We start from the raw sequence: 23,546 nt of genomic DNA on the forward strand, positions 1-23,546 counted from the left end.
TCCAGCTCCAAGAGAGAGACAGTGGAAGGGCACAAATGATTGCTGACATGTTCTGACCAGATATTGGGTCAGTTTTACTAATAACAAAATGCCAAGGAAGATCAAGTTGTTCAGCAAGAACAAAAGGTACAACAGGAACAGGAGACTTCATTGCTTGTACAGAGATGGTACAATGTTATGTCTAAACAATACGAAGAGAATGACTTTGTAGACATTTTCACTGTCTCTTTCATGGAGCAGTGAGTTAGAAAGCCCATGTGAAGACAGACAGTTTTGACTTCTTGAATAACAATCAGGATTTGGTGTGAAATCTCGTATTTGGAGAGTCATTCTTCAGCAGTGACCTTACCTTACTTTGATGCAATATCATTACAGGATCGCCACCAGCAAAAAAAAAAAAACCCACAAAATTTATCCCGAGGTTTGAAAAGAGGATCTATATGAGTTAAAAAGTAACTAAAAAGTGCAGCTACCATGATCAAATCCTTACGAGAATGAAGGAAGCTATTTTAAATTGCACATAGGAAAAAAACTTAGTACATGTTTGGACTATTAAGGAAGGTTTGAGAATAGGCAAAAGGAAAGACAGGTAAACAGCAGGCTAAGGAAGGGTACTAGAAACAAGAAGACATCTTTAGAAAAGATGCAGAAATACTTCAAGGGGAAAAGTAGTAGGAAGAAATGTAGATTCCTGCTGATAAAGTGTAAGGAAACAGATTGCCTCCTTCCTAAAGGAATCAAAATGACTAATAAATCTTTCCTCAAACCTTAGGAATGGGACGCCTTCCAGACTGGTAGTATCGCTGATAACCAGAGAACTTCACAAACTATCTGAGTCAATTTTCCCAGTGAAGGAAAGGGGAAACCCTTGTGGGAGATTCACCAGTAGATATCCAGTGGAAACTGCTAAAACTGGTAGCGTGAGCAGTAAGAAACAATGAGGAACAGATGGGAGTTACTAGCAGTGTCTGCAGGATTGCATACTTGATGCCAAATTCTAAAAAGGGCTGCTGGGAAGGCAGGGAGCCTGACAGGCTGGGCCAGGAAGTCTGCTCACTCTCCAGAACCAGTAGACAGCTGGATAAATATTATTTACTTTGCAGAGACAACATGACTTTTGTAGAGGGAAAATCTCTCTTATGAATCTACTGAATTCCTGGAAGAGTCAACCTGCACATTGTAAGGAGTGACTTGTGTAGCCTAGTTGCACTTATCTGCCTGCAGCAGATAAGGGAATGCAAGCCTAGCTGAAGTATCTGGAAGATCTATTTCCAATTTCACATTGCTTAACAGCTAAACAGCTGCTTGTCTCACCTCTTCCCAACACCTTCCTGAAATATCTGGTTCTCTTAAGACTTCGTGCTGAGTGTGGTGCAGCTCAGTCCCTCTGTCACCTTCCTAGCTTACCCTTCCCTTAAGACTGTAACATCGTACTTCCTTTCTTTTATGAGATGAGCAATATTGGTCAGGCTCTGGAAAGTGATTTCAAGGGGAAGAGCTTTAAAAGGTAGATTTCTAAGGGGGCCGCAAAGCATTCTAATCATTGTGATTACAAACAGTAGTCCTCATCTGCTAAATCTCCCTGACAAAAGGGATGCTACGTGAATGTGCATAAGTAAACCTATGCTGGAAGCCAGAAAATACCCTGATTGCTAACAAATAGCAGGTAAAGTAGAATGGATGTATGCAGAGCCTACACCAGGCTCTGTGAAGGGAACATTTCAGAAGGAAAATGAAATGCCTCTCTAGGAAGGCTCTCTCTGCACTTCTACGGCCTTTTTCCAAGGAACCAACATAAGGCTCAAACATACTATTATCCCTCTCATACTGCTGGGTTTTTATTGTTCACCTGAGCAAGTGGCATTTTCTCATCATGAATAGCAGTCTAAAATATGGGCTGCACTCTACTGCATGAGGATATTATTTATAAGAATAGCTCCACTTAATTTCTGGCCCATTCTGGTGAATTAGGGGTGCTGCAGCCTTCACTTCTTTCGATCTCCCATGAAACCATCAACAATCTGAGCAGCGGCAGGTCTCATTTTGTGCTTGATTCCTTGCACCCTGCTATTTGCACACAGCAAAGCGGTAGTTTTCTTTCATCTTGGCTGGGATAAATTTCTCAGGACTTGTAATTTATTTAATCAAGGGCCAAGGGGTGGGAAAATACAGCTGCTGCAACCCCCTAGTTGTGGTTAGATGTACAATGAACTCGCAGCAGGACAAAGTCAGCTAAAACACTGGAGCAAAACATCAAGTGGTAAAGCCTTTTGTTTTTTAAATGGCAGCCCTTTCATCTTCGTCTTCTCTCTTTAAGAGGACCCCACCTCTTGGGATTCTGTCTTTAAAGATATTACCATCTGATAGGATAAAACGTGATTGGTCTCCTAGCAGCATAGCTTTCCAGTAAAACAACTCTAGAGTTGTTATGGGCATCCAGATGTTTAATGTAAGCCCGCCTCTGTAGTTTCAGATACTTCCTGACCAAGGAAAGGTGACACATCTGCACGACAGCTCATGTGCAAGCGTGACTGCAGATTAAACCCCAGATGTTCTGTGGCCCACTGAACACTAGGCATTTGGTTGGAGGTCACTGTGCCCAGGTGAGCCTTGCAGTGCCACGAACTGCCAGAGGGGCTGAGGAACACCAAGCTCTGCATGGTCAGGAGGGTGAGAGCTGACTCTGGAGCTCTCCTACAGCAGTGCAGTACCCATGCAGCCCTTGCCCTTGTAGAGGCTTGGCTGTGGAGCGGACTACGATTCATGGCAGTGAATTATAGGGGAGAGTGTTTTATGCCCGACAGACACGTGCCTAAGAGTCGAGAATATCTGTGCTTCGTTTGCCAACAACCAAAGCGTTCTGGGGGGAGTAGATGCAGCTGTTCATTTTCTGCTTCTGCTCCTTATGACGCAAGAAGGAAACAAGGGCACACGAGCTAGGAGGGATATGCAGCACACTTCGACCAAATTCCTGATCTAGACTGGACCACGTGCCCAGGACTTGCTAATTAACAACATCCCGAGTTGGAATGGGATGCACAAGGATGAGGGAGTCCAGCTCCTGGCTCCACACAGCAGCACCCAGACATCAGGCCGTATGACCTGAGAGCGCTATCCATCGCTTCTTGAGCTCTGGCAGCTGTGGCCGTGCCCAGTGCCCCGGGCGTCCTGTTCCACGCCCAGCGCCCTCTGGTGCAGCCCCTGTCCCTAACCCTCAGCAGCCCCTCCCCTGACACAGCTCCACGCCGTTCTCAGGTCCTGTCGTTGCCACACAGAGCAGAGCTCAGCGCCGTCCCTCCGCCGCCCGTGGTAGCTGTAGGCAGCCACGAGGCCTCCCCTCGGCCTGCTCCGCTCCGGGCTGAACGAGCCCAGGGGCCTCACGTTCGTTTACTCACCACCTCTAAAGATTCAGCACCAGACTAAGCTCCGATCTGCCTGATTCTTCGGGTGGAGAGCGCTTCTCCCTTTCCCTCCCCCGCAGACCTACAAACGAGCTCAACCGCGTCTGTATCCCGTTAGAGACCCCTCTTGGCCCGGCTCTACCCCTTCTCACAGCGCACCGCGGTTACGACGAAGCACGCCCGGCTTCCCCGCGCGGACCCACCGGCCGCCAGAGGGCCCCTCGCGGCCACCCGCGTGGCGGAGCGGCGCCGCGCGCCCTCGCGCTCCCGGCCTGCCCCGCGCCCGGACTACAGCTCCCGGCAGCCGCCTCGCCGCGCCCGGCGCCCGACGGCCGGCGCCCGCCCCTCCCCCTTCCCAAACGGCCGCGGTGCCCACGTGACCGCCGCGCGGCCAACCGGGTTCGTAGCCGTTTTTTTTTTCCTTCCTTTTTTTTTTCCCTTTTCCTCCCCCCGCCCCTTCCCCGCCCCGCGGCTGCTGCGGCCAGACCGAGCTAAGATGGCGACCGTGGAACCGGTGAGTGCCTCGTTCCCGCTCGCCGCACGCCGCTCCCTCGCGCCCCGCCGCCCCCTCCTTCCCGCCCGCCGCACTCTGTTCCTTTCGCCGCCGTTCCCCGGCGGTGCCGGCCGGGCCGCGCGGTGCCGGGCCGGGGGCGGGCAGGGCGGCGGGGCCGGCGCGGAGCGCACGCACGCACGCACGGCGCCGGGGGGAGGGGAGGGGAGCGCGGCGCGGGAGGCGGCGGGGCCGCGGCGGCGCCCTTTGTGCCGGGCCCGGGGCGGGCGGGGGCCGCCGGGAGGTGAGCGGCGGCGGCCGGAGGGGGAAGAGGAGGAGGCCGGCGGCGCCGCGTGTGGCGCGCGGGGGTGGCCATGTTGCCGGGCCGGCGCGGCCCGCCGCTAACGGCGGCGCTAACGGGTGAGAGCGGCGGAGGGCGGAGCGGGCGGGCCGTCCGTCCGTCCTTCCCGGGACGGCGCCTTTCCGCCTCGAAGCCCGCAGTTGGATGGAAGCTTTCTGGGGACTCGTTCATAACTAAAAACGTCATTCTTTTTTTTTCCTACGTGTGCTCGTGGTACCGCGCTCTTACGGGCGCCGGACTTGCCTGCGTCTCCCCGAAGAACTGGAGCAGCTGGAGCTGGCCCAGGCCTGCCGTTGCTCTGGTCCCATGCGCTCCGTAGGCCCTGGGTGACCGCCTGGCTATAGGGCGAGGAGGAGAGGCTGAAGGAAGGGTTCTTTGTGGCTGCGGCTTACCGACCCTCAGTAGCCGGTGCCTCCTTTGTAGCACTTGGTGTTTAAATCCAACAACCGCTTTGCTGTTTTTCAATAAAGATTAATGATAGTTTGTAAGGGAGATGGTCCTATACCCTTTTGTAAAGGATGTTGGCTCTCACAATTTTCTTTTATGAACAAAATAAGTGCCTTTATTTACAAGAAGCAATGGCGTTGGTCAGTATCTGTAAATTGCCTGGCAGTTCCAGGAAGGCAGGGCAGCAGTTGTTAGGACAGCGAGCTGCAGTACTCTGCCCACGGTCACCAGCCACAGTGTTGAGCTCTGGGTTTGGTGTCCCATAGACGCGTTTCCCAAGGTGAGAGCTTTGTGTCAACTCACTGCTTTGTAATGGTTGCTGGGCTTGGCAGGTGTTGGGATAAACAGTGTGTCATATTGATGTGATGTTGATGACTGCTGGAATGGGAGCTACGCAAAGAGCATAGCTTTGTAACTTCCTTAGCTGTGATGCTGGCACAAGCACGATCATCTCTGAATTGCTCTCCATTGCACAAGTGTGTGATCGCATACTGAACTAGATCTGGGGCCTTACTGAGCCAGATAGAAACAATGGCTTTTGTCACACCATTTCCCAGTGAGATTGGTTCCCCAGATCCAGCTTATTGTGCAATGATAAGAAGTTGTACTGACCTATTGAGGGCAGAGGATGGACCAACACTTATGACTGTTCAAGCAGCATTGCTGCCAAAGAGTCTTCTTGCAATGAAATATGCTTTCCTTCAGGAAACAACTATCAGCTATGCTTGCTTCATTTTAAATGTCTTTAAATAGCTAAACCTTTGTTTATTATTCTTATAGGTGTCTCACGTTTCTACCTAAGCATTGAGTCAAGCCCACATAGTAACAGAGATCTTAGATGCTTAGTGTTGCATAAATACTGCATAATATTCCACTGAACAAATTAATTCTATGGGGATATTAAGAATTTGATTACCTTGTGATCACAGGGAGTCTCTTTTCCTGTAGACCTTCAAAATGTTGTCTGAGGTTTAGCAGGGTCTTGCTAAAAAATGGTGATGCATGTTTTCAGTAACATGCAAGTTCTAGAAATGTTTTATATCATGTTAAGGGGCTGGAAAAAACTTTTTGGAACTGTTTAGGAATATTGAGACTTGAGGCGGAGATACTCCAGAATCTCCAATGGAAGCTGGTAAGGAAAGCAAGATTATTCTATATATGTGTAAGTCTGTTGTACAGTGGCTCATACTTCCACTGCAAAGAAAATGTGATGGTTTGCAAAATTGAGAAGTAGGAACTATGGATGTATTTTGTTCTTGTGCTGTCCTGGACGGTTGCTCTTTTAAGACTTGTAGATTGATTTGCCCAAATATGCAGGTGTGTCCTATTAGTTTGTTCATCTGTAGCCTTAAATGTGATCAGATGGCACTGTACAAAAGTCCACAAAGTCAACAACAAAATAAATAGTAGTGCTTTAGTAAACAGTAATTTACCAAAGGTGACTTTAAAATGTAGCCATGGAGAAACGAACGTGCAGTGGGGTAAGTTGTGTGGAAGTAATTTATGTGGGAGCAGTTAATCCCTTATTGCTCAGATTGGAAACAAACGTTATGGTTCTTTGGTTTGGTTTGTGACAGCTACTTTTGCACTTGGTCAAATGTAGGTCTTAGATATCTGTCTTCCCATTTCAAGAGTATACTCAAGTCATATAGCCTGAGAAACAGTTGTTTGGGCAAAATAGTAAGTAGGACTCAAAACTGAGCTGATCTTTCTTTGAGTGAAATGGTATTACTCCTGAAGGGATATAAGCACAGTGGTATAGGGTCTTGACGTTCTGGGAAGCTCGAAATAGCTCTTCAAATACAAGGTGTGCTGAGAGGTATTAGCGACAGAGAACTAGTGTGTACATTCAGTGCAGGCCAGGTTCAGCTTTAGATTTACTCCTATTACTAGATACTTCAGCTATAGCCTTGTCCAGCTCTGGTTGAAATCTGTACAGAGCTCACGTATTGTACAGTGAACATAAATGTTTCTGTGCTGTTGAATAATTGAGCACAAGTTGACTTCCTCACTGTAGATTACATTTCTGGCAATACAATGCCTCCTGTATTATTTTAAGAGAAGGAATGCGTTGGACATCTTGTAACTGAGATAAACATCTTTCTGAAAGCAGTTTAAGAACAGATACATTTCACAGTGCATATAGAATTTCAAACTTATTTCGAGCTAATGCATTAAAAATAGTTATGAGACTGTGTTAATGCTGCTTCTGTTGATTCAACCTTCAGGTCTAGGGATACATAGGAAGTGTTGAAGATGAAGTGTGACCCTTTGGTAGCTCTGTAAAGATCAATGTGAGCTTTGAATGGACAGGGCAGGGAGTCAAATGAGCGGTGCAGGGAATCAAATGAGCAGTGCTAGAAGGCAGTGTGATGCATGAAAGGGAAATTCTTTAAATCCTAAAATGTAATATTAGATATTACATGTAATATTAATGTAAATTTGAAGAAAATTGTTCATATTGTGGAGGTATTAAAAGTGTTGTCTATAGATTTATGTGCAATTTAATGTTTTGTTAACTGCCTGAAGATGACACTTGTCCTTGATTATTATGTAATGGATGTAAGGCTGTAAAATTTTAACTATTGAAGCTTTTTCTAAATGTGTGGAACAGTTGTTCAAGCGCATAATCTTTTAATCAGTGCTCCATTTTTCTTGCATCTAGTGCTGTTTGTTCTGTTTGCTTGTGTATGTTATCTGCTTTAATTGGGCTTATCAGTTTGGTTTCTGTGGTTGAGGAGCGACCTCCCAAGCATCCTTACACTATTACATTATGAAATTCATTTCTGAAAACTGAGTATCTTATCTTTTCAGTTGATAATGTGCAATTCCAGCCTTAGTTGCAAGAACGGCTCTATATATTTAGAGTAATTGGGGTACTTTTTTGTCTGTTGTGTAGAGTAGTTGATTATGGAAATGAGAGATGTTACACACAACTTTTTTTCCTTGAGTTATTGGAGCTGTTCTCAGCAATTCTGGGGGAGGGTTTTTTTGTGTGTGTGTATCTTAGGGTTTAGCACTGAGGGTTGTTAGTCATCTTTCCCCACCTGTAGGTTTCATGTTCCAGTAGCATGGGCAGCAGCAGAGCACAGACTGCTGTGAGATGTGGCATTACTTGCTCAATCTCTTGTTCCTATCCTCCTGTACTCGTGTTGCATTTCTCTCCTGATTTGTTGGGGTATCACTCACTTAAAATCACGAGCCATGTTTGTTTTCTAATGGTGAATGCCTTCTAGAAATCTGTGGTGTTCTAAGTTAAACACTGTCAGGGTGGTTGTTCCCTGTTAGGCCTTGGTTCTGTTATGCCTAGAACATTTTTTGTTCTGCTGTCTGAAAAGCCATTTTACATTGCTGGATTTGCAGTGTGGTGCTACTGGTACCTTTATTCCAATCAGTAACACATATACTCTGTGATTTTTACCTCTGTGTAGTCATTCCTCTGAGTTGGGTATCAGTCCTGCTGATCTGTAGAATGCCATGGTAGTTTTGTCTTCTCTCAGCATGTGGGAGGGCTTAAATCCTTTTTTTTTCTAGAGTACTTGAGATAAGTAACTCTTGATTTTGGTACTTTGTGAATAGCTGTCCTAACTATGGTGCAGTACGGGTATCTACAAGAAGCATCAGGAGATAAGTGATGTACTTTTGTCATAGACATCTGCAAATTGGGCCACACATTTTTTTTCTTCTTTTGGACACCCAAAGCGAGGGGGTGGAACCTCTCGGATGTATCTTAGTTTGGTTTAATTCAAAGAAACTGCACAAGCTTCTTCTGCAAGCTGGATTCTCCGAAGTTTCATTAGGAATGCACAAAGGTGTGAGGTTGCATCCTTCTGGAACATACATGTCATCCTTTTAACTGGACTTCCTAAACAACTTTTGTAGATGATTAAATCATGGATGTGGTCGGGGCGGTATCTGCGAACACTGGGTGGAACCTAGTCAAGCGGGTTGCTTCTTTTAAATAACCTGACTATGCAGTTCTTGCAGTGAGCAGCACCCATTTCCTGTCCCAGCGACATGCACACCTTCCTTTCATACACTGGTCGTTATGTGCTGTGGAGAAGGAATGAATAACACCAATTAAGTCTGCAAGTGTCAGAATCCAGGTAACTGCAGATAGGCACAGTCACTGAATGCTGAGTAGGTGAATATTTCGTAGACTCCTGCAAGCTGATTCCTACATCAAGAAGCATGTGGGTAGCAAGTGTCACTCCTAATTACGTGCTGTATTGTGTTTGAGGAGTAGGATTGGCCATTTGAAGCTTTCCAGTCTGGCTGGTAATGCTACCCTCTTTTATTACATCTGTTTTAAAAGCAGCAAACCCAGTGATGGTTTAATAGTAGACGCAGTGTCAATTTTAGGTTAAAGAAGGCATTAGTTATGAGCAATAGTAAAATACTGTAAATGAATACAAGTCTAGAAGCCCAGAAACTGTGGGTGGAGACGATCTGGTTTTAAGTTAATAGTGCAGCAATTGCAAGACTTCGAGGTGTGAAATGGTAAAATACACAAAACATAACTTTAATTCATGCTGTATTTATAGAATCATGTAAAGGCAGTGTTGGGTGCATGCTTGTGGTTTGTTGTAGGATTTCAGTAGCTGGGAAGAGGTTGGGCACAAGAAAGGGATTCTGGAGGTTACTGAACTGGCATGCTTTGTGTTTGATTAATGGGAAATACTTTGCTATGCAAACACTTCTGTTTGGGTAGAATGGTGAGATAAATGAGATGAAAAGAAAAGGGAGCCGGTATGGTTAACTAACTGAAAATGAAAGTCTTTTTATTTTGATGGATAATGCTGGGAAAAGAAAGGTAGAGTGCACACAAGCTGCTTTAAGCTTCTGCTTTAGATTAAGTAGAAAAGTTTTGTGATAAAAGACTCTGCTTCCAACTTTACACCTGTTTCCAAGTTTACTGTGGTGTGTGCAGCTGTGCCTATCCTTGATGAAATCCTCCTCAGGCTGGGCTCGTTCTCAACAACTACATGGTCCTGAGCTGAGACCATGGCCAAGTCTTAGAAGTGAGTTGTCATGTGCTGCTTTGGGCAAGAGCTTGAAAGGATGGATAGTCTGAGTTTCATTAAAGTTACGCAGCTTTCAAAGCATCTTAAGAGAGTTATTATTATGGTGACTTAAAAACACTTCTGTGGAGTCAGATGTCTTCATTTGTTCCAAAATGGACTTTCATGTGGTTACCCTGTCAAGGGTGACCTTTGGTGTGCAGGGTAGGTATTGAGGCTCATTGTGTTTTTGCATTGTCTGCAGGTGCTATCTTAAGCCTTTCTGATGTTGTCTTCCATTAGAAATGAGAAATTACATTTATATGGTAGTCCTGTATGTGCTTGGTTTAATTGGAAGGCATTAATCCTTCCAATTGGGATTGTTGTGTTTCTGGAAGAGTGACCTGGGAGATGCCAGGATCAGCTCTTTGTTTGTTGGTTTAAAGCTCTTTACTGAGCAAATGTGAATGAGTTTGGAAAGTACAATTTGACAAGACACTGTTGGATGTAAAAGTCTTTAGCATTTGATACCTGCTATTTAGAATTGATTTACAACTGTAGAATAATGTGAATGAAAGCAAGTATTAGCACGAACCCTTGCACTTAGTTTACTTCCCAAATACTGATTTATTTTATTTTATTATTATTATTTATACCCTTCAAATTAAGCGTTTGACAGGGTGTTCTGTGTACACCTTGATTTCATGTATTATACTGCAAGCTGTAACTCAAGGGAGCTGCTGAAATACTTCTTTGGTGTATTTGGTCGCCTTTGTGCACTGACCATCTTAATTTCTTCTCTGGGACTCCTGTTTGTGATTAAAGGGAAGGGTATGGATCTAATCCCATCCCATCAATTTAAAAATAGATGTGTCTAAGACTGTAAATCTTACACTAGAAAGGATTTGAAACTCTCACTGGTCCTCTGTTTAATACATCAAGGACTGTTCTGTTTGTTAGAGTATTTCACTGGAGGAAATAGGACAGATTGACATGCCCGCAGAAAGCAGTGTTAAGTAGTGATGGCCCCTCGTTAGGGACTCTTTAGAAAGCATTTATTCCCTTAAAAGAGGTGAGTGATTGTACTACCTACCCCTTGTAGTGTGTGAATCGAAGCAGTACCCTAATTGTCGCATCCCCATGAGGCCTTCCTATCTCAGTCTGAGCATGGGAGCATATGAAAGCCTTCTTCAATGTGGTATAAATTATGTTCAGCTTTTGAACTAATGTCTTTGCTAGGTAGACTGTTAAAATAAGCATCTTTTTCCCCAGGCGTGAAAGTGTAGTTTGTCTGAAGTTAACTATACTGCTGTTCTTAAGCAGTAGCACTAGATGTATTGATAATGAACGTCTGTGTTAAGCCAGGTCTCTTGATGTTGCCAGGAGAGTTTGTCAGCTGGTCCGGTGAAGGTTAAGTGCTGCTTGTTATCACTTCAAATCCATTCCACTTTTCAGCAGCTCTGGTCGTGAGGAACTGAGTAACTTGGAAATTGCTCCCTCCATTAGATGACAGACTTAATCCCCTGATTTACTTAATCCACTCCTATGTTACTTTATTCTTTTAAGACCACAAACTTTAATCTCAATTTAAGTACTGCTTTTGCTTTGCTACATTTAGGAATGCCTAAGGTCTTTGGGTCTGCTGTAGTTCATATTTGTTTGTATTCTTGAAGTGCTTTTTCTGGGCTAACTGGAGGAAATGAACTCTATTGCTCATTTCTTGTCTTATTGCAATATTCTAGCATCAATTGCAGGTTAGGGAGAGATGGTGGTAACTGGAGAGAGCATTTGGCCTCACAATAAAGCTTTGTATTCTGGCTTTGAAGGTATGCCATTAGAATTGCAAACCCGACACAGTGGTTTCTCAAATGACAAGCTTGGCTGGGGGGGTTATGTGCAAAGGGAATGTTCTTTCTCTTTTGTGTTGAAACTTTTGATATCTGTAACACTCTGTAGAGATTTGGGGAGGGGGAAGGGTGTGGAACGTAGAATTGGGCAAACCTGTGGTAAACCGTGTGAAATTAAATATCAGCTTGATGTTTGAGAACTAATAACTGTTTAAATTGTGTTGCTTGGTGCCTGAAACTTTGTTAGTAGTAATGTTGCAAATAAAGATACCTGCTTACCATTTTAGTTTTTTCCCTGCCTATAGTAGTGATTTTATATTGAGAAGTTCTGGATCTATCTCAGACTTGTAATAGCACATTTTTCTAAATAAGCACAGACTTTCTGTTTCCAGTGATGCTTTATTTTATCCAAAAATCATCATATTTTCATTGTGAAGCTATTACTGTTCCGGGAATTGATTTAGAGCTGCCTGTTCTAGATAATGTACAATATTATTTCCGAAATAACTCAGCAGCATCTTAGTTGAAGACAAACTTGTCCAGTAAACAGAGGTGGGGACAAACGACAGAGGCAACAAGTTGATGAACAGCTCAATGGGAACCCCTGCAACTGGTATTATAGGGCCTGTTCAGGTGGTGAAAGATAAAGGGATACAAATTGTGCTTCTGTGATGTGATTTGACACTCCCCCAATCCAATTTGAGTTAGAGGAATTCTAAGTTTCTGCGGTCTTAAAGTTACTTGGAAGAGTTAAAGTGCAACAATGAAAATTGAGAAGGAACTTATTAATAAATCCTTTCTTCAAACAGGAAACCACTCCCAACCCTCAACCTTCAGAAGAGGAGAAAACCGAGCCAGCACCTACTCAGGAGGTTGCCAGCCCTGAACAGTATATTAAGCATCCACTACAAAACAGGTGAGTAGTATGAAAGCCATGATATGGAACTGAAAGTAGTAAAGCTGCCTTATTTAGCCAAACTACTTATTAGACTTGAAATATCCAGAATGGCTGGTGTCTACAATAATAATGTCATCACCTGTAGGAAGCACAGCAGAAGAAACACTGTAAAGAGCTAATGCATATGCTTGTATTAATATCTCATTAAGGGAAAAAGCTGTAGGGCACCTGAATTTTCAATTTTATTGAGAAAAATATGGAGTCGCAGTTGGAAATAAAGAAGAGGCATTGAGAAATACAAGCCCTCCTAATTAAATTCTATGTTTAGTGTGCAGACATAGGCACTACTTAAATTAGTAAGCTACTATTGCTTTCTGACTTCGCTGCAGAGACAGCGAGGACTCCTCAAGTATAAAATTTCTTGATAAACTAGCACTTGGACCGACTTTCTACAGAAGTTTTAAGCTGCTTACAGGTTGAATTTGTTTAAATGTGCAAAGTGACTGCAGCAGTGTACATGTACCTCAAATAGAGCAGCTGGTTGTTCATCTCCTCAGCTAAGGAGCTGTTGTGGAGTTGCTGTTAAGTGCTGCCCTAAATAGAATATTGCTGTGTGTCAGACCTCTTTTCTGTTTTGAGCAAATGAGAACTGTATGTCATGTTTCATCTTTTCCCTTCACTGTCTCCTGTCTTCTGTCTGTTTTCCTGTAATTATTTTGCTGACTTTTTCTAGAAAATAGTTAACTTCTAAAGCAAGGTTTGAAATAGTCAGGAAGTCTCAGCAAATGGACACCAGATGATTTCAGGAGTACTGTGGGAAGATAAATCTACTCTAGTGCTAACTTGAGTCAGCTCAATGCTCCTGAAGTGATCAACATGAGAAATAGGCCTCTTCTTAAACGCCTCCTTCCAGCATTTTAGACAATGTTCTTCTGATTCCTAAGGAATGTCTTTGAGTATAAAGATTATTTTTTTATTTTTATTTTTTTAATAGTATGTGTTTAAACTTGTACTCAGTGGAGATATTGAAGAAAATAGGGTGGAAAATTTAATTAAGTATTCACGTATGTGAATCTAAAAACTCGAAGTGAAGCTTAAGCTGGTAGTTTTATAAAAAAAATGAATTCAAGTGACTTCTATTTCAATTTGTTCTCCCGGTGGTTGAATGCTCGGGAGACATTCATCTGTATGCATACACTAGAATTAGCTTTTGACTTTTACAGAGGAATTATGGAATAGGCAGCTGAGTTCCAGATTGGACTAGTTGGCAGCGCTTCAAACCGTGATTGTTACTGGTGGGAGGACTTTGCAGTTTACCAGTGGCAAAAAGGGGAACCATCTGAGGCTTAGAGATTTAGTCTTAGAAGTGACCCAAACACATTAGAAATAATTACCTCAATGATAATATAACTTGATATGATATAATTACTTGATATAATAGCCAAGTCTCCCATGACTGCTGAAACTCTAGGATACATGCTGTAGAGCTAGATTTTAGAAATGAGTTTTTCACGTTGCCTGTTAATGAAAACTGCTTTCCATGCTAATAACCTCTTGAGGTTTGGGATTACTTGGTATATAATCAGTACTGAATTTTATTTGTAACGTACTTTAATTCTAGGTGCTATTATTTTGTATTCTGTTCTCCTTTAGATGGGCGCTCTGGTTTTTTAAAAATGACAAGAGCAAAACTTGGCAAGCAAACCTCCGTCTGATCTCAAAGTTTGATACTGTTGAAGATTTTTGGGCGTAAGTAAACATGCCTCAGTCTGCACAATGCTGATACGCGATAGCTAAATGTATGCCAAAATCAGAAGGCATAAAGTTCATTAGCCACAACTCTTTGGAAATACCTATAAGATTAATGGCCAGATCTTCTTGATTATTCAGAATTTGTCAGAATGTAACCTAGAATAATATAACCTTTGAATTATGTGTAATTGGAGATGTTCTTTATATTTTTTTTAATGCACATCATTGAAAGTAGCACCATCAGAGAAGAAACATGTTGAAGATTTTAAGCTGATGTTTGTCAGTGCAGTCATTGGAGGGAGGGGAGTAGGACTCGGTTCTTGAAACCAGTTTTTGTACCCCCCTGGTGGGAAATGTAATAAGTTGTTTGAAGCTTATCAGTATAGTTGGTGAAGGGTAAGTTTTTGAGCTGTGTAATCTAAGGCTGTAGTGGAAAAGTGTTCAGATGTCTCCAGCCAAGGTATAAAATAAGTTGAAGTAATTCGTTCTCTTTTTTAGTACTGGACCATGCCTAAGTGCTAATTGGTCTTGAACTATGGTTTAGTGTTAGATGCAGACCATCTTCTGAAGTGTCACCTTAGCAGTGCAGGAAAGAAAAGCACCTGCCTCCTTGTGAGGAGGCTGTATAAACTGCCTCAACTTTTTAGCTCTCAATTGTGTAGTCGTGAATTTAATTCTTGGCTGTATTTTGTATTGTTCTTCCAATCATCTGTTCTCTTGCCTTATGAGTTCTTATTTCAGTTTGAATTATCGGGCTTACAGTCTTCAACTACAGAGTACGTTAGTGAATAAAATCTAATTGAATACTTTTTAAAATCTCTCTCTGCAGAGAGAATAACCATAGGAGAATAAATTGTTATTCTATGCATATATAGAGGAAGAGTACACATGCACGGAACTTCCTTTGTTGCATGAAAGTTCAAATAAGTTATGTTTGTTTTTTTTAACTGTTAGAACTAAGTTTAGAAGAAGGAAAGGTATTTCTGGGAAATGCTGTGGTATTGGAGCCCAGCAAGCGTTGATGAAACCTGCTTCCATTCTGCTGCTTTGAGCTAGCACTTCTTAAAGCTAATTCTTTTGTACTCCTGGGGGAAAAAAACCTAGGTAACAGGGTTGCTTCTGAATAACTTTAGTGCTGTTTAATTTTTGTATTTTATTCAGACATGTCCTAAATTCTTTAAGAGTTTTGTACCTTAAAATAATGTTTCGTTTTTAATCCTGCTGTTTTTCCCTCCAATAGTTTATACAACCATATCCAGCTCTCTAGTAATTTAATGCCTGGTTGTGACTACTCGCTGTTTAAGGTATGCTTGCTAACCATTTTTCTTCACATGTTGATCGATGGTTTCCCAACTAAGCAAGACAGCATCCAAACATTTCATTTCAGACATGCAGGAGCACAGCTGGAGATGTCCTAAAAGTCTTAATTTTTAGGAAGTTCCAAAAATGTGCACTCTGAAAATCACAGTTACTGATACTAAAAATGCAAGTAATTCCTTTAGCATTTTAAAGCCAGCACACTTTGATCTGTAGTTATGTTTATCTTCATTCTAACTTTTAGATGTTTGTACAAATAATTAAGTCTTAGTTTTATGAAAATAGATTTTTCAAGTTGTCACTGTCACATGAAATTAGCCAAAATGGCTGAGTTCTATGCAGAATTGTGATGTACTTCAGCATTCAGAATGAACGCTACTAGGCAGCTGCAAAGCACTCCTGTAATTAATTTTTATGACACCATAAGTGCCATATTCCTTAGGCATGAAATAGAAAACTGTACACAAGGCTGACAAGTTATTGAGCATTCAAGTTAGCTAGCAGAAAATGCCGAGGAGAAATTATACATGAAATCCTGCCTCTTGTCTGGAGTGGACATCTGATTTGGAGCTCTAAATTAATTCCTAACCTCTATGAAGTGCTTCTAACATACAGCTTCCTTTCTGGATTCAGATACGTAAATAATCCTGTAAGTACTGATGCCTGGCTTCTCCTTTGCTTATGAAACAGACCCTGGCTGGGACCCCTCAGTAGGCTGTACGCAAATTGTAAATCCCAGCAGCTTTGGGCAGTGAAGAGGTAGTTATGCTTGGTTTTGAGAAGGTAACAATATTTATGTTGTGAGAAACTTTACTGGTAAATGTTAAGAAACAGATCCCTTCAAATCTTAGGGAAAATACAGATCATGCTTGTATTCTTGTCTGAATCCTAAATTTGTCTCTATGTGCATCTATTCAGTGTTTGCATGTTATCAAAGGAAACTTCAATTTCCATCTATGTGGAACAGGTATAGAGTTGTCAGCTGTTGCGGACTTGAGTGATCTCTTACTGTTGTCCTTCAATTGTGACCTCATAAGAGTTCCTCTTAAAGATGATGAAGCAGTTTGAGCTCTGCAGCTGCCAGCGAGGGTGTGAAATTTGAGAAAGTGAACTGGCTCTGCTCCATCCTGTAGGTTGAGCATTTAATTAGGTTGCAGTTGAAATTCTATAGTGTGGCTCTCTTCATAGCTATTTCTTGTCTGAATTTCTCTGACCAGACAATTACCTGCTTTTTTTAATGACTGACCTTCTTTCCTGAAGTTCAGTGTAGCTGGTAGATATGGGAGCGGCTGCAACGCATCAATGCAGAGTCATTTAATGTTGTACAGGGCCACTGGTAGTGCATGAATGAGGCTGTGACTTATTTCTCAATGGTCTGCTGATTCTCTTTTATTTCTTTTTTGTGGCCCTAGTGATTAGAACCCTTTTATTTTCACCCCATGTGTGCAGGAAGTCAGAGAGAGACTGACAGAGTGTTTTTAGTGAAGTAATCTTCACGCATAAGTGGAGCACTTGGCCAATGTTGTGCTGAGTCCAAGACTTAAAATAAAGACTCCAGAATGTGGCTGCTAATTTTATCTGGTTTCAGAGAGGGCAGGGTGGATGTTTGACTTTGCAATGTATTTCATGCTATAGTGTGTAGCTAAAGCTTCAGCTTGGGCTGAGAATCTTTCATACAAACGACAGCTAAAAAAAACCACTAGGAAAGGTGTGGTTTTTAAGCAGTTTTGGAACTTTAGTGTTGGTCCAGAGGTATTTCTAGACAAGTATGTATCTCAAACTATACTTCTTGGTGCTGTTTCAGTTATTGTTGGTCTTTTGGTTATACCCAAGGACAAGTATAAGCCAAGTCTGATTTAACTTCTGACTGTTCTTTCCAGGATGGGATTGAACCTATGTGGGAAGATGAAAAAAACAAGCGAGGAGGCCGATGGCTAATTACACTAACCAAACAGCAGAGACGAAGTGACCTTGATCGCTTCTGGCTAGAGACAGTAAGTAATGAGGCCTTAAAAGTTGCAGCTGAAGAAACTTGTGTTTAATATTTTAAGTGCTCTGTTATTCCTGTGTGCCACTCTGGACTCACAGTTTCATGCCAACATATTATTCCCACAATTTATTGACAAGCTGCATTTGAAACACAATCTTTCAACAAGATGCTTGATGTAGTTGTGTGCTATTGATTATTTTCTTAGAATTTTCCTGATCTGTTTGTTATACAAACCTTGTCCCAGAGGATGTTCTCAGCATATTTGCACAACTATCAGAATAATACTTGATCTCTTAAGTTTACTTTAACTGCTTACAGGTAATTATTTCTTTACAAATTCTCCTACAGGTGAATAGTTCCGAGGTTTTGATCTTGCTGAAGCAAGTTTCAGAATTGTCTTTTCTTCTTTCTTTGCTTGTCCTAATGCTGGAGTAAGGAAGGAATAGCAAAATCTTCCTGTATACTGTAAAAAAATGCTTTTTTCCCCATTGCTGTTACCTAAATGTTAAGTGTACTTTCAGAGATACTGTTTTGCAGTAGATATATTGTAGAAAAGAATGCTATTGTACTGCCTAGGAACCAATTAAGTAGTCTAAAAGATACGATCTGTGTTTTTTAGGGGCAGCTATTATATGCAATATAATGCAAAGCAATTTCTTTAAAACTAAACTAATCCAAGTAGCTTTTCTTTGCCTTAGTATTCTTCCTAAAAGAGAAGAGTGGCCTTTGGAATCAAGGTTAGGGTGTCCAAAATACCAAAGCATTTAAGTTGATTCTGGTCACTATAACTGTGGTTTGAGGGAAGGAAGATTAGACATTATACGTAATGGACAAAATATGGTTTTACGTGAGTAAACGAAACTCTTGATATGTGCATTTGACCACTCCATTTAAACATACGTGAAGGTCCTTCTGACTCCTGATAGCCATTTCATGTGCATTGGAAATGCACAGTCCATATAGTCTGTGATTCTATGAAAGCTCTGTTTTTTGTTTACTAACAAGTGATGGCACAGCCCAAATGGCCAGGTGACTGAGATGTATTTTAAAGTAATCCTGTCTATCTGATTCCCATAATTATTTGTAACCAGCCATCTCCAATAGAAATCAGTATTTATCACTCTCCTTTGGAGCAGGTTTTTGTTAAAATGTAACAGCCTTTACCATTCTTAACTAGAGATTAAACTGAATTTGAGAAGACTTTCCTCTTGTGTAACATTCATGAAAAATTTGCTTGACTGGTCCTTATTGAGTGTTGTAGTTGTCTTTGCTTAACTTATGTGCTGTTGAGCAATGTTTTTGAATGTTCCTATGGTTTAGCCTTAAATCTTTATGGCTTTCACCACTTGGTGGATGTGTGTACTGCTGCTGGATGTGATCTTTGGTATATGTAGTTATACTTGATTTATTCAGTAGCACACTTTGTCCTTTTTATTTCATTGATGAAATCAGACTTTGCAGCTCCCGAGAGCACTGAAAGACCTGCTTTGTTTAATATTTTGCATTTCCAAATGTTCCAAGTGACTCCAGAAAATAAATATAATAACCAGTATGTTTAAAATGTAATGCACTAGTGAAGTCAAAGAAATGACCGTTTAGAGAGGAGTACTTCAGTGTGGAGAACAATAACTACAAGAACGTACCAGCTTTGAGTATCTGAATTTGTGTTGCGCAAGTTGAAAGTCGAAGCTTTTAAGCATCACTTTCAGATAGTGACATAACTCCTTAGAAACCTCACATCAAGTTATCATTTTTGCCACTTCCAAACTTGGCCATTAGAAATCTGGGAAGACAGTCCTGTATTACTTGCACACTAGTGTTGATGCACGTGCATTGTGAACAGTTGAGGATGCTGATTCCCAATTCACTGTTCTTAGGAACTCTGAATTTTCCTAAGGAAGTACTTCATTAGATACAACTTTAAAAGTGATACTTAGTTTGCCTTTGAACTGGTGCATTTCAGAATTGAAGTCGGATCTTAGACAGATGTGCATTGCTCGAATAGTTTTTCACAGGTTCTTTCCAGTTAATGAATGTAGACTAAAGTTTCCCATTTGTCTGTCTGTGTACTTCATAAAGAATAATAAATTCCTTTAATTGTTGCACCTATTTGGATTGAGGACTGAGAGGGAGACATAAGTGATCATCTATCAAAACAGAAGAGAAACTTGAGGAAGATGCTACTGCCAGCTGAGCTTACGATCACTTGTAACATTTGGAACTTTGATAAGACACAGCAGAATACTGTTGCTGTATGGCTAGTGGCTATAAGACATAACATTCCTCAAAGTTCTTCATGCACTTAGTGTTCTGTCTGTGGAGCAGGATTCTGACTTGGAGCTGCTATTTTAATTGTTAATGTTTGTTTTGTAGCTGCTGTGCCTTATTGGGGAGTCATTTGATGACTACAGCGATGATGTATGTGGTGCTGTTGTTAATGTTAGAACTAAAGGTGATAAAATAGCAATATGGACAACTGAATGTGAAAACAGGGATGCTGTTACGCATATAGGGTAAGTAATGTGATTTGTTTCTCAAACAAATGTGAAGTGTAACAATGCATTTAAAGCTACTTAATTTAAAAGCTGAGCTTCTGGCAAATGTAACCTGAGCAGAGCTGTATCCCAAGTTCAAGTAACTCACTATGAAGTTGTTTGCTTTACTGCTTAGTTTTTGTGGGCTTACATCAGCAACTTCTTTGAACTACTGTACTCTATTTGCTGTAGTATAGAAATAATCAAGAGTTCAACACAGATCTTGGCAGGAGCTTTTAGTTTCATAATGAGGTATTGTAAGTAGTTTCTGTAAGTGGTGTAAATTCTGTTGCAGCATGCCAGTTTGTAAAGCTGGCTGGTTACTAACAATAGAGCATTGGTAAGCTTGTTCTTGGGGAAAAGGATGCTTGGGAATGGGAGATGAAGCTCACCAGCATGTTCTTATATTTCATTAGAGCTGGTTTTCATTTTGTCTACTTACATACAAACCAAATGCTGGATTTCATGGATCTGACACATAAAATAGTGTGTTCTGGTCTTTGTTTTGGTAAAAGACAATGACTGTCTTTGTTAAGGAGAATGCATTTAGTCTGCTATTTAACAAATATTGATAAAACCTGTGGATTCTTTTTGCTGTGATATTGATGTTTCAAAGTTACCTAATGTTTCATTCAGTCATTGAAGGCCTCTTGAATATACACAGGTTGTTTCCAGTCTTAAGCCAAAATTCAACTGTCAGGCATAGTGACTTTCAGGATAGCTCTTAGCATGTGCCTCACTTGGACCTCTGAATCTGGTGAGGTCAGACTTACAGCAACTATTTAATTACAGTATGATCTTGTTGAGACCTGAAAGATGACTAACAACAAACAACCAGCTGTGGTACACATCTTCTGCTGATGGAAAATATCTGCTAGGTTTGATGTAAGATTGAGCGCAGTTTAATATGTTGTTTGCAGCTAAGATGCCTCCATTAAAGATCTACCCGTAAAAGCTGAGACTTTACAAACTGACAAAAGCTTGAGTAAGCTACCTATTGCCATGTTGCCATAACTCCAAATGCACTGTGTCAAGCTTTTATTTAACAGTTAAAACTGGAGTAAGCTATAATCCTGTAAACTGTCCCATCATGATCAGGGTAAGCTAAAATAATTAACTTAATTTTAACAGTGCTGAGAAAGCTTGTTCTATGGCTTAGTCAGAGGTTGCAACCTACAGCCACTAGCTTACATCCTATACTCTTAACTAAGCAGCATAGTGTGTGTATGGGGGGGATCACGATGACTTGATCTCTGAAGTCAAAACATCCAAGCTGAGATTCTCTTAAAGCTTTGGTATGGCAGGTGTCTGTGACAGTACTTGAATGAACTGGGGGCAGCAGGGTCCTGCTTTCCTTAACTTTTCAAAGGAAGGACTGCAAGTCAATTCAGCTGATAAGCGTGGTGGTAAGCTGCCTGTAGTTCAGGGAATTGCTGTTTCATTTCATGCAAGTTACTTAACCATCTCTGCAGTTCTGGAACTGGATGATGGCTTCTTGACAGTTCTTTGTATGTGTGAATAGAGCTCAATATTGATGATACTCGTGTGAATGCAGTAGAATCGGTTATGTACATTATTTTTCATGCATTTATTTTACAGTTATGCACATTATTGTTTGGTAAGAATTTTACAGTTTTTTTGATGCAGTGAGCTAGAAAATTCATGTTTAAAGTCCATACTTGTACCCAAGAAACTTTTTAAACTGTTTCAGTTAGTGGGGAAGCTAAGTGCATTCATGTAGTTAGGCGTGGAAATGGCAGAAGATGTTAAATGCAGCTGTCCTGTTACCTATTCCTTTGGAAGAGCATTGCTTAAGTTATTCTTCTGTTTCTCTTCTCCAGGAGAGTATACAAGGAAAGATTAGGACTTCCTCCAAAGATAGTGATTGGTTATCAGTCCCATGCAGACACAGCTACTAAGAGCGGCTCCACCACTAAAAATAGGTTTGTTGTTTAAGAAGACACCTTCTGAGTATTCTTTCATAGGAGACTGCGTCAAGCAATCGAGATTTGGGAGCTGAACCAAAGCCTCTTCAAAAGCAGAGTGGACTACATTTAAATTTGATTTCCATCTAAATGTTGCTAAGATTTGTGAGAAGTCGAATTCGCCTTTGTCTTGTACTTCTGTGTTCATTTTTTTTCTTCTATTTTGGCTGAAGTAACCATTACCGATCAGAACTTTAGTACACCCCCCTTCCCCCCCCGCCCCGAGTCATAAATGTTTTCCTGGCCCACTCTGTAATAGCTTGGTAGAAACATTACTATTACAAAAAACCATTTGTTGATCCACAGTATTCAGAAAAGTTGCATTTCTGTACCTGCAGGAAATTACTCTGTTTTACATTTGCATTGTATGCAGTAACATTTTGCTGGTTTGGAAAAGAGTATGGTGCATACAGTTTTCTAGCAATTTTTTTATACAGCATCACCTTTGCTGTAACCTATGCTGATGGCTGCTAGATTAATTTATTTGTTTTCCCTATTTGATAACATTAGTGATATATTGATTTCAGTTGTTTTTGCTCATGTAACATTGGTGAAGAATCTGGGAATATGACAAAGGTGGAATAAACATTAATTTTGTGCATTCTTTGGTAATTTTTTGTTTTTTTGTAACTTCGAAGCTTTGATACAAATTGATGCATTTCAGTCCAATTCGGTGATTTGTTTGTGTGATTTCCTAATCAGAATTGTGGATTTTTTTTTTTTAATGTAACACCATAATTTACATTCCTTCCTAGAAATAGTATGTCTGTTTTTGTATCTTACGCTGTATTTTAACACTTTGTATTCCTTAGGTTTATTTTGCTTTGGTTAAAATGGCTCAAGTAGAAAAGCGGTCCCATTCATATTAAGACAGTGTACAAAACTGTAAATAAAATGTGTACAGTGAATTGTCTTTTAGACAACTAGATTTGTCCTTTTATTTCTCCATCTGCACAGCAAGTATTTGTACTTCTTGTGACAAGGCAGTCTCTGCTGTGGCTTCTCTTGTAGTGTCTTCCAAGAAAGATGAGCCTGGAGCTGTGGTTTATTGAAACGTTTACTAAATCCATTAGACAGCACCCTAAAAGAAAGTGAAGTTATATTGATGTGGCTACTGTTTTCTCTTAGTGGTTGGTCTAACTGATGCTGGTTTGCACCGTTTCTCTTTTGGCTTCGGTGCCTACCAAGAAATTTGAAGGTATTTAAGGGGCCGTCTGGTTTCAGGTGGCAGTTGCAGTAGAAGCACTGAAGTGAATGGTTCTGTTATAAGTATATAATTGCTGTGTGAAACAAAAGTCAAGAGCACTAGGAAATGGCGACAGAACAAATGTATGAGGAACTAGACAGTCTGTTTTGCATGTCTTATTTTGAAACAAAACTTTGGTCTGAAAGTTCCTGAGGGAGCTGCAGGTTAGAATGACGTGCAGGATTAGGGGAGAATTTTGGAGAAGGCCACTGAGTTCAGTTCTCATGTTGAGTACAATACTAGAACTTCCTTTTCTGTACAAAAGTAGAACATACAGC

At 41.2% G+C, this 23,546-nt stretch overlaps 1 protein-coding gene across 1 annotated transcript; it reads left to right on the plus strand.

The window, feature by feature from the left end:
- Positions 1-3,796: 3,796 nt before the first annotated feature.
- EIF4E (eukaryotic translation initiation factor 4E) lies at positions 3,797-22,225 on the plus strand. The gene is made up of 7 exons (XM_072336822.1): positions 3,797-3,915; positions 12,356-12,462; positions 14,098-14,193; positions 15,437-15,500; positions 17,394-17,507; positions 19,877-20,016; positions 21,879-22,225. The coding sequence occupies exons 1-7, from the start codon at positions 3,898-3,900 to the stop codon at positions 21,991-21,993; spliced, it is 654 nt and encodes a 217-aa protein (XP_072192923.1). The 5' UTR covers positions 3,797-3,897; the 3' UTR covers positions 21,994-22,225.
- Positions 22,226-23,546: the final 1,321 nt, after the last annotated feature.

This window comes from Excalfactoria chinensis, chromosome 4, assembly GCF_039878825.1.
Source record: "Excalfactoria chinensis isolate bCotChi1 chromosome 4, bCotChi1.hap2, whole genome shotgun sequence".
Taxonomy (NCBI): Eukaryota; Metazoa; Chordata; class Aves; order Galliformes; family Phasianidae; genus Excalfactoria; species Excalfactoria chinensis.

Bases quoted from the DNA above. Each gene is read 5' to 3' on its own strand.
- EIF4E (XM_072336822.1), top strand. The intron at 14,194-15,436 runs GTAAGTAAACAT...TCCCTCCAATAG, and splicing joins ACTGTTGAAGATTTTTGGGC to TTTATACAACCATATCCAGC. The intron at 17,508-19,876 runs GTAAGTAATGAG...TTTGTTTTGTAG, and splicing joins ATCGCTTCTGGCTAGAGACA to CTGCTGTGCCTTATTGGGGA.